General features: G+C 40.2%; 1 protein-coding gene across 2 annotated transcripts in view; it reads left to right on the forward strand.

Annotated features, from left to right (window-relative positions):
• The window catches only part of LOC145416658 (paralithocin 2-like), a 57,168-nt gene extending 50,895 nt beyond the window's left edge, over window positions 1–6,273 (forward strand). The window contains exon 4 of one of the 2 annotated variants that reach the window (XM_080285592.1): window positions 6,160–6,273. In XM_080285592.1, the coding sequence (XP_080141718.1) occupies window positions 6,160–6,168 (9 nt within the window). In that variant the 3' untranslated portion in view covers window positions 6,169–6,273. Of the gene's footprint in view, window positions 1–6,151 lie in introns of both variants that reach the window. The other variant, XM_080285591.1, reaches the window with a different exon arrangement.
• The last annotated feature ends 6,142 nt before the right edge of the window (window positions 6,274–12,415 follow it).

The raw sequence follows: 12,415 nt of genomic DNA on the forward strand, positions 1-12,415 counted from the left end.
ACTGACATCTGTGAAAATTAGTGAGGAATTAGATAATGATGATGATGAATGTAAATAAATATCCTATTGGTGTACAGCATAGCTGTGTATCGACACATAATATCACTCAGTTTTATAACCATCCATTCATCTCTCTCTCTCTCTCTCTCTCTCTCTCTCTCTCTCTCTCTCTCTCTTTAGATAGATAGATAGATACGCAGATAAACACAGGCAGATAAATACATGGATACATATGGATAGATATATTTGTCTACTTATCTACTATCTATTTATCTATCTGATTATCTACCAATCTGTCTATATCTATCTGTATGTAGTCTATATCTATGCCTTTAGCCTATGTATCTATCTATTTATCTTTCTATATGTTATAGGTTTAAGGAAAAGCTTCATTTTATGTAACTTTATGATGATGATGGTGGAAATAATGACATTATTTTTTCTTTGGGCAAGATTTTGGGGCTGCAGCATGCTGATGCTGCTGAAGTGGTGATGATGATGGCTATGATGATAATGATGAACGGTATGATCATGATAATAAACATATTTTAAAAACTCATTGTAAGTGATAATAACTGTGTTATCTCCTGCATCCCTTCTTTCTTTCCATCCTCTTCTGTCTTTCTTTCCCTCATTTCTTTCCTCGTCCTTCTGCCTACTGGTGACTTTACACTCCCTCTTCTGTCTTTTTTCCTTCATTCTTTTCCTTTTCCTTCTGCCTGTAGGTGACTGTACACACAGAGTGGCAAGCCGAATTGTTTCCTGTACACCAGAAATCATTTACGACGGCAAGGGGTAACTAATATAAGCAAATTTTTGGCGCCTGGTAGTTTTGAAAGTGGGTAATTTTCGGGGCTCAGATCGGATTAGAGCCAGTGAAAGGTTTATGTCAAAGGAGTGATTGGGGTTTATTGCTCACGTAATGCCACTCAGGGATAAGACTGGCCATGCTCATCTTAAATGTCAGGACCAACTTGCCTAGCCCCGGGATCTGACGCTCCTCATGAAGCAACACCAGATTATATGATGATATAAATACACACATACTTAAAAGTCCTCCAAACTATCTTTACTATGTAAACATATGCCGAAGAATGATGAAAATATCTTGTATAAACGGGAAACTTTGTTGCACATATACTGCCTTTAAAAGTCGCAATTATCATAGAGAAAAGGTGAAATCAATCTTGCAAAAAATCGTATGTCTCACAGACTGTTTTTCATCCAGTGACCAACATCGAAAACGGTAAAAATAAGCTGGCAAAATCCTACACTGTCTTAGTCCTCAATCCTTCTTCCAGTGAACGGTATTTGTAAAGATAAAAATAAACGTACACAAATTATATCTCACTGCCTCTCTCCTTCATCCAGTGGGCAGGATATACCTGAATGTAAGCCTGCACTGGACTGTGCCGTAGTCCGCTGCGCTATACCTGCCTGCCCAGTTCCCGTGTACACCCCGCCCTGCCAGTGCTGTCCCATCTGCCCCAAGGTAGGAAGAAGCACCTGAGAGCGACTATATGAAGATAAACGATAAACTGATGGAAAAATGGGGAGAGGAGACTCAAGAACTAGATGTAATGATAAAGGGAGTGTGCGATATAGGTGGAATAATGAAGATACGTTTATGGAAGAGGTGGAATAGTGAATGGAGTGTTTGTGGAACATGTGGCATCATGAAAGGAGTAATTATGGAAGAGGTGGAATGATGGAAAGTGTATGGAGGAGATGAAATGTCGAAGGGAGTGTCTGTAGATGAGGTGGATTGGTCAAATGAATGTGAATGGAAGGGGTGTTAGAATAAAAGAGAATATGAAGTGAAATGATAAGCGCTTGAAAACATATATAACTCCGCTAGCAGGATTTTCTGCACAGTTGCTTTATCTCTTCCCACCCCATTACTATGTTGGAGAAAGTAAATAAGGATGATGACGAAGATGATAATGATAATAATGATGGATATTATGATGACAATCATAGTCACCTTTATAGCTTTTGTAGTTTCAGTTCTCTTTCATGCCAGTCCTAATACTTTCTCCTTTATCCCTCTCTCCCATGGACCTACCTACAACGTCCTTATGGTACGTATTATCTAATAGTACTTAGTGCATGAGTGGGTTATTTGGCAAAATACTTAGTAACTAGGAAATACAATGCTTTGTCAGTCAACGAACCTAAAGAACTAGAGTGCAAAATACCTATTATATTTATATTATAATTTTAAAACACCAGTATATAACGCTTCATTAGCTGAGATTCACAGTAAGTTAAAATTTGAACTGTGCAATAGAAACCCTGACAGACTTCACACTGCTGCAGCTCAGTTTTTCTTGTCTTATACTGCCACAACACATAACTGCTGGAATTCACGTTAACACAACTCACACCACGGCACCTCACAGTGCCACACTTCACACATAATCAACACTACCACACCTTACACTCCAACCCCACACTGCCACACCTGATAATGGTTTATCTGATTCTGCCACACCTAACACTGTTAAAGCCAACACTGTCGTACTTCATACTGCTACAACTCATACTCTCAACCTTCACTCTACCACACTTCACAAACACGTCACTGTAATGTCTCACAATGTTATACCACACACTGCCAAACCACATACCGTACTGTCAAGCCAAACACTGCCGTGCCTTCCCACTGCAGCACCTCCCACACTGCCCACTTCCCAAAATGGACACACCCCACAGTGCCTTGAGATCACACTACGCACATCGCACACTACTACAACCCTCCCTGCCCTCACCCTACACTGTCGGCACACTCCATATCGACACACTGTCGCACCTGACAATGCCCAACATCACATTACCACGTCTCACTCAGTCATACCACACCCCACACTGTCACATCTTGCATAATCAAACTTCACACTGTTACACCTTACTCCCAAATCTCACATTCCAGCACATCACACTGCCATACATAAAACTGTTACACCCTCCATACATGTCTTATAAAGCCACACTTCACGTTACCACACTTCACACACTCTGCCTGAATCTGTCTCCCCTAACTTAACCATACCTAAGACAGTCACACCTCATTCTCCCACAATAAATATTGTTACATCTTATACATAACTACCACACCTCACAATGCTTGCTCTGCTGTGATTACCCCCCCCCACACACACACACACCTAACATTGCCACATCTCACAGAGACAGCAAACCCGTACATCACACTCCCACACCGAACACATAACATTTCCATACTTCACAATACCACACTTAACACAGACTATCACTCCCATACTTCAGTTTACCACACATAACACACGCACTTAACACTCCTATGCTTCACACTGCCACACCTAACACACGCTTAAAACCACAATATATCACACTCCCACACGTCACACAGGCTTAACGCTTCCGTACTTTACACTGCAACATGTAACATACACATAACATTTCCATATTTCACACTGCTACACTTAACACACACTTAACATCCTCATATTTCACACACACCAAACACAAACTTAACATCCCCGCACTTGACACTGCCACGCCTGACACACGCATAGGAATACCATATATGACACTGCCAAATAAAACAGACTTAACACCCCCATACCGAACACTGCCACATATAACACACACATAATACTTCGATATTTCAATCTGCCACACCTCATGCACGGTTCCAAACACAATTAACAACCTTATATTTCACATTTCCACACGTCACAGTCCCATCTAATACGGCATACTCCCTAACACCCGTTATACTCTGAAGAATAAAGGAGTTCTGAGAGCTTTACAGTCACTTCTGAATCGACCCCGTTGGCGATTGATTAAATTCTTTAATTGTCATCAGAACGTGTATGCAGTATGTATATTATTCATCTAAATGAATGACACTGGAATTACGTATAATCCCAGCCCCATGTTTCGCGGACTAAAAACATTAGCAGTACAATTATCGAACAACCCAAGGTTCCGATGACTCTCTCGTAGATGAATAAAATCTCTGGCATTAGCTGGAATGGAATGCTAGAGATGCCCCACTCATGAGAGGATCAGTGGCATCAGTAATGTATAATACTCTGCAGTGAAATAATTACCGACCAATAGTCTGTTTATATATCTGGAATCTGATAATGAACAACAATGTACGCTATTGGCGATAAAGGAAAGTTTCTTCACACAATAAAAACGATCTTCACAAGTTCTCCAGATAATACAACGTTCGGGCGATCAATTCTGAAAAAATGTCTTTGGTTTTGCATGAAAACAGTCGTCCTCTTTTTCCCCCTCTTCATGTGACATTTATATATTCGATAGATTCTCATTATCCCCATCAGAGTACTTATGTACAAAGATATATATATATATATATATATATATATATATATATATATATATATATAGAGAGAGAGAGAGAGAGAGAGAGAGCGGGTATATATATATATATATATATATATATATATATATATATATATATATATGGAGCCTCTGTGGTAAAGTGTGCGTTTTCATACACTGAAGAACGAGGGTTCGAGCCCCGCCAGGGTAATAAACTTTGGGAACGTTCTTCTTGCCACGTACTGCTTGGCGGACATCAGGGGTGCTGTGGTTGAACTAGTGTCGCATACTGTAAAGAATGCTAGCACCCAGTCGGCTTGCGCGGGCCGATTACACATGGTTCACAGACTCCACACACATCCATAGCCACTACAACACTACAATTATACTTACAAGCACTTCTCACCCTAAATGCAATCTCTGCCAAACAGCCTAAGCCACTTGGTAGAGATACATTGGCTGTACCGTCCTCACTTCGGTAGGGATAGGTCGGTCCTGCAGTGGACACTGAAACGGCTGATGAGACTATATATATATATATATATATATATATGTATATATATATATATATATATATGTATATATATATATATATATATATGTTTTGGGAGAGAGAGAGAGAGAGAGAGAGAGAGAGAGAAATAAATCATAACTACCTTGTGAAATTCACATATCGACGAGAACAGTGAAACATGACTTGTATTAAGGCAGTGACTGGGCAGTTCACCCAACGTGTAAGAGTATACAACACAGGAAATTATCAGGAAATTATTTTCACAAACACCGTCATTTACTAGTTTTTCTTTCATAGTTATAAGTTCACCCTCATGATTCGTATGTGGATATGAGACTGTATTTTTTTTTTTTTTTTTTTTTTTTAATGCAAGATGATGTATAGGAATGAGTAAAGTGTTTTTGAGGAAGAAAATGTTTGAATATTTACCAGTTTCGGCTATTTTAAAATCATCCACATTATAATATTCATAAATCAATGTCTTCAGTCGGCCTCATGAAATAGATTTCATTTACTTAATAAGTCTGTTTTCGTATCAGATTATGAACTGTTTCAAAAACATTACCGGATATAGAAATGAATTGAATTTGTTTAGACAAACTGTAATTTCAGAGGTCCTTTCGGGATTTTCTGCAAGAAAAATCAAAGCTATATTTAATCCCTTAGGAGTGAGTGGTACAAACAAGTTTGTGGCAGTAGACCGATATTAAGGTTGTGCAGATGTAGACATGTCGCCTCGAATACACAGTTTTAAGTACCAGACCCAGTATCACTGCCTTTATGGTACTTTCTTATTTAATCTTAACAATTTCAGACGAAGAAAGTCATTTGAATCTTACTCTTGCTAGCTCCAGACTGTTTAAAGAGATGAGTGTTCATGATCCTTTTATCATGACAGGTTTCCCGTAAACTGAATAAGATATTAAGGAAGCGTAAAAATACCATACATAAATGTTTAATTGTGGTGAGGTATAATAATTAAATTCTGAACCAATTATATAACGTTTAACTTTCACTCATCATTTAGTCAGTCAAGATCTTCCATAATAATGCTCTTCTCCCATGAACTCATTTGTCTGAGTACGCCATTTTTATTTTCTTGTTCCTAGTATAAGACTTTTTTTTTTTTTTTTTTATTCAGCTTAGTGTAGGAACTTCGAAGTGAACGGATGCATATAAGGCTCTCATTAGGTCAATAATATCATCATAAAACAACAAGATACACAAAATAAATTACGTCTTATTTTCAAAGGTGCATAATGAACTCAACAGTGTGATGACTCACTTGCAGGTCAGCAGAAGCGCAGGATGGCTGAACTTCCTGAAAACTGAGGCAGGATGACGGAGAGCAGAAATGACGGAGTCTAACAGACAATGAGTGAAAAGCAAACCATATATTCTTGTCAATAAACACTGGATAGTTTTAAATGTTTAATTTTCCCTTTGAATAGATATGGAGGACGTTGTTATTCCTGCTGTATTCTCGGTTATTGTTGTTGTTGTTGTTGTGTCCCTTGGTGCAACTGGATATTACCACAACGGACTGAATGAATCCGGCCACTCCCACCGGGCAGTCCAATGGATCTTTGGTGTATGTAACGATGAGGAATTGCTTTGTGTTTTGACTGAGATGGATGAAGGGTGTGTAGGATTCATGAGCAGAAAAAGCTATATACATTTGGCAGGAAATCTATCAGCAGACTGGCAAATAATAATGAATCATAAATCCACTGACTCGTCACTCAAACCCTCAATGTTTTTACAGCCTCACCCAACCCACCAACTGCGAACTAGATCAAGCAGTACTTAGGTAACGTACAAACGATTGGAGCTACACAAGCATATTCTGAAGCCTGGTCGAACGTTTGTTTTATTTTTTATGAACAGTACAGTCGACAGGCTGGTAGTAGTTATCTCTGAACGTATTATGTATTATGGCGGAATGAAGAAGGCCGAACACAAGTTTGAACCTTAAACTGCAGGAGAAGGGGTGGCTTGTAGAGGCGGGTGAGACTGATGATGAGTTACGCCATAATAGCTTGGATTAGTGATAAGTTGTGACTGAGATTTAGAGAGGTATAGAGTACTGAGAGAAAGGTTTAGGATAGATATATATACAGTAGTTACTGACTGGCGACGAATTGTGATGGCAAGGACTGGAGTGGCTGGGGAGAGTGGAGATGAGTTGTGATGGCTCTTATTGGTTGCACGGTAACTTATCAATGACTCTTAGGCATTTAAGTATACTGTTAAATAAAACTTATGGTCTGCTCATAAATATAAACCTACAGTGTCTTAAACTTACCTTTCTCTTTATTATATCAATATTCTCTCTCTCTGACTCTCTCTCTCTCTCTCTCTCTCTGATAGTAATATATATATATATATATATATATATATATATATATATATATATATATATATATATATATATATATATATATATGCATGCATACAAACCTAACCACAGGAGAAATGAAAGGAGCCACAGTGACTACTTTCGTATATTACATCTTTGAACAGACAGAGTGAGACAGAAACGTAAAGGGTAGAGGTCTTTTATGCACACCCGCAGCAGGTAGTGGCACACAGAGCAATGGATGACCTGAGTTTTTACCTGCAGCTTAACTTATGGTCACCTCCAGCAGGGAGTGGAACACAACAAAGGATGACCTGAATCTAAAAATGCATGTGACAAAGAGAAAGGGATTAGGAGGGGAGGAAAGGGGAGTGGGAGGGAGGGGGAAGGGGAAGGGGAGGAGGGGAAGGGGGAACGGGAGAGGGGGGAGGGAGGAGGGGATAAATACATAAGAACATAAGAAGAGAGGATAACTGTAGTAGGCCGGTTGGCCGATGCTAGGCAGCTCCTAGAAGAGTAACTGAACTACTAGAATGAGATAAGGATAGTAAAGAAGAAGGCTCCCCCCCGCCCTCCAAACCCTCCAGCCGAAGCCGGCAGGAAAAAGTCAGAAAGAACATCAGCAGTATAGAAAAACTGGCGTGGACATCTAAAAGGAAAGTGTGAAAGGAGAATAGAGAGTATCATAGTGTAATCTGAAGAGGAAAAATTTTGAATTAGTATTGGTTATAAGATTTTCTTTTTTCGATATCCACCCCTTATTAGTCATATGCTTATCTAGCCTATGCTTGAAACTCTCAGTGGAAGAGGCAGCAACTACTTTACTAGGTAGCTCATTCCATTCGTCTACTACTCTATTGCCAAACCAATTTCTACCGATTTCCTTACTGAAACGGAATTTTTCTAGTGTGAAACCATTATTTCTAGTTCTATCCTGTATGCTCACTTTAAGTTCCTTGCTAATATCTCCCTTATTTATACTCTTCATCCACTTAAACACCTCAATTAAGTCTCCCCTTACTCTACGCCTCTCTAGCGAATGCAGACTTAGTCTTTTCAGTCTGTCTTCATATGACAGGTTCTGGACGTCATGTATCATTTTTGTCATTCTTCTCTGTACATTTTCTAACGAATTAATATCCATTCTATAGTAAGGACACCAAAATTGTACTGCGTAGTCTAAATGTGCAGCCTTACTAATGCTAGATAAAGTTTCAGTATTACTTTAGATGATCTATTGCTCACGCTTCTCGAAATAAATCCTAGGACCCTATTTGCTTTATTTCTCGCAATAATACACTGTTGCCTTGGTTTAAGGTCGTTACTAATCATAAGTCCTAGATCTCTCTCGCATTCCGATTTGCTAAGTTCTTTGTTATCTATGCTGTATTTAGTATCTCCAATGGTTTTGCCTACGTTAAGTACTTCACATTTTTCAATGTTAAATTCCATTTGCCAAGTTTTAGACCATTTGGACAATGTATCGAGGTCTTTTTGTAAGTTATGGCAATCGTCAGTCGAGTTAATGATACGCCCTATTTTTGTATCGTCGGCAAATTTGCTGATGCTGCTATTGACTCCTAAGTCTAGATCATTTATATATATAATAAATAATAAGGGACCGAGTACTGAACCCTGTGGTACACCGCTAGTTACTAATCCCCAGTCCGACTTAGTTCCATTTATTAATACTCTCTGCTTTCGTCCTTTCAGCCAGGATTCTATCCATTTTAAGATATCGCCGTGAGGTCAGTCTGTTCAGACGTGCTAGAGACCTGTGGTAGTGTTGTGCTAGTGTGTGTGTTGTAGTGATCAGCGATAGTGCTGTGCTAGTAATCCGTGAAAATGCTGTGCTAGTGTGTTGTGGTGACCCGTAGTGACCAGTGATTGTGCTGTGCTACCTTGTGTGAATTTGTGCGTAATGGCTTCCTCGGCAGAGAGCTGTGTCCCCACTGCAGGTATTGAAAAGGACTACCTTGAATTAAAGGAGGAACTTCTCGAACTGAAGCGGGAGGTACAAATTCTCAGGCAGGAGAAGGCACAAATGAGGGAATTGTTGGAGGAGATGTTGGTGGAGAAAGAGAAAAAGGCTGAAGGTTGGACACTAGTTAACAAGGGTGCAACGAAGTTCATTCTTAAGAAGCAAACGGAAGTTAAGACCACTAATGCATTCGACGCACTACGGGACGAATGTGAAGGGAAGGCAGAGAGGGAAGTAGAGGAGAAGAATGGTGAGAGAACTTCCAGTACAGGTAAGAATAAACAGAACAAGAAAGGTAAGAAAAATGTTGCTGTTGTTGGAGACTCCCAGGTGAGATATCTGAACAGGGTCATGTATACTCCACTCGCTAAACATGTGTGTCTTCCAGGGGCCAGGGTGGCTAATGTGATAGAAAAAAAATCAAATATCGTAAAGGATAGTGGCGACAAACCCACTGTGTGTCTCAGTGTAGGAGGCAATGATATTAGTAGCCGTAAGAGTGAGGTACTGTGGCAAAGGTACAAGGTGATGTTAGAAAAGGTTAGGGAAAGGGGAGGAACCCCTGTAATTCTTGGTATTTTACCCAGGTGGCGGGTTGGAAGAGAGTGGTTGAGCAGGGCAATAGGGTTTAATTGCCGCCTTGAAAGGTATTGTAAAGATAATGCAATACCTTTCATAGACAGCTGTGACCGGTTTTATGGACGGAGTGCCTTGTATAGTTGGGATGGGACTCATCTTAGCAGGCAGGGAGTTACTGTTTTAGCTGGAATGATAGATAAGGAGTTGGAGGGATTTTTTCGAGGTTGAGAAGTAGGTGTACAGGAAGTTGCAGCAACTACACTCAGAAATCATTATTACCATGTTTGGATAGATGCATCAATACCTGCAAAATTAAGAACAAAAGTTCAAACATTTGTGTAGATACATCCACTCAGGCACCTCAAATTGAGCAGGCGATGATAGATGATAGAACAAGCGATGATAGAAGGGCGATAAGCGATTGTACAAAAAATGTTATATTAGTAAAGTAAAGAGTTTCCCAGTTAGTAATAAAATAAATAACAGTAAATGCCAAGGTAAAGGCATAACTACTAGTAATAATCTGAAAGTGTACTACACAAACAGCCGGAGTTTACGTAATAAAATGGATGAACTGAGGGCTTTAATTTTTACAGAGAAAATAGACATTGCCGTTATTAGTGAAACTTGGATGAATACGGACACGCGAGAATTTTAGCAGAATATCAGATAAAAGGCTATATTATTTTTGTGTCAAACCGTCAGGGAAGAAAGGGGGGAGGGGTAGCTATTTATGTAATAGAGGTGGGAAAGGTAGATGAATTCAAATACTTGGGGTCAACTGTACAAAGTAAAGGAGAGTGTGGTAGAGAGGTAAAAAAGAGAGTGCAGGTGGGATGGAGTGGATGGAGAAAGGTGACAGGAGTGATCTGTGACAGAAGGGTCTCTGCAGAAATGAAAGGGAAAGTTTATAAGACTGTAGTAAGGCCAGCCATATTGTACGGAATGGAGACAGTACCACTGACAAAAAGACAGGAGGCACAGTTGGAGGTAGCAGAATTGAAGATGTTGCTTTTTTCGCTAGGAGTGACGAGGTTGGACAAAATTAGAAATGAACATATTAGAGGGACAGCACACGAAAGTCAGTTTGGGGACAGAGCTAGAGAGGCGAGACTGAGATGGTTCGGACATGTGCGGAGGAGAGATGAGGAGTATGTCGGGAGGAGGATGCTGGAAATGGAGTTACCAGGCAGGAGAAAGGAAAGCCAAAGAGAAGGTTTATGGGTATAGTGAAGGAGGACATGTGGCTGGTAGGTGTAAGAGAAGAAGATGCAGAAGACAGAGTAAGATGGAGGCGGGTGATCCGCTATGGCGACATCTAAGGGGAGAGCCGAAAGGAGAAGAAGAAGAAGATGGCGGTTGGAACAAACTGGCGAATATCCTACAGCACATTTTGCATGATTACCAATTTTCGATTAAAAACAGGGTGGCTGATCTCTTGTGAGTGCCTTGCAAAATATATCACTTAAAAGTCAGGTATCTTACACATTTTTGGAATCTTAAATTACCTATCTTCGTGTAACCGTCAAATGCAGCTATTTCGCTGTATGTTACTTATTTTGACCTGAAAACTTTGAATTATATGAACCCGCCCCATCCCAGAAACGTGAATTCACGTCCTCACATGATGTGCACTCATATCCCGGGGATGTAAATTAATGCGGCAACATTGCAAGTCCCTAATTTGCACAATTTTCAATTTTCGCGAGTGATTTCGCGAGTGATTTTTGGCACGTATACATGGGACACCTTCCTCTATTCCTCTACAATATGACAAGCAGGGGCAATGCCTTACACCGCATAACCTCCCCCCCCCACGCCATTGTCTCGGCAATTCACCTGTTACCAGTGACCTGACCAATAAAGACATTCAGGGCCAGAGTGATTCTCCAATCGATGACAATGTGGAGGACAAAGTTTACATAGCATTAGAGGAAGAAACAGTCAGCAATGATGATCAGGTAATGTGGGAAAAAAAGGTCATGAATGGTGATGAGTTAGTGAGTGAAACAATGCTTATAATGCCTATATTACTGTTTGAAAACCAATATACTCTTGTACTACATATAAATTCGTACCAAGTAAATAAATAAATACTGTTTATGAGTGGATAAAATAGTTACCCTCCCATAGAACTCGTTTTCTTTGATGCCAGCCTGTTAGAAAACCCAGTCAGGTAAGGAGGTACTTGTACCTGGATCGAGTATATTAAACCTCAGGTGAGCGATGTCTCTATGAATTTTCGATGTTTCTCACCAAAAGCGAATGTTTGAGCCTAAAAAAAGAAGGTCCAAAAATGTCGGGACTGGGGCGTACCACTGCCCAGAAAACGTCGGGATGGGACGAGTTAAAATGAACTACTCACGTTCACCACTTACCTACACTCACATCTTGTAGGATATATAAGTCAAATAGAATGACTGAAGTACGGAGGAGTGATGGCCAGCGGTCAATTCCCCTCTCTGTTTGTCCTGCCACTGACGAGTGACGGTGACGCCTCCCGGTCCCCCGGCGCATGCATGGCCTCCGATTATGACGTCACACGAAACGGCGAGCGGAATGCTCCGGCCCGGTGTGGAGACGGCCCTGGCACCAGTCCATTATTCTGTTACTCCACTACTAACGAAGTTACATTTTTGAGTAA

Source organism: Coenobita brevimanus, chromosome 107 (assembly GCF_032717465.1).
Source record: "Coenobita brevimanus isolate Jiangsu-jjx chromosome 107, ASM3271746v2, whole genome shotgun sequence".
NCBI lineage: Eukaryota > Metazoa > Arthropoda > Malacostraca > Decapoda > Coenobitidae > Coenobita > Coenobita brevimanus.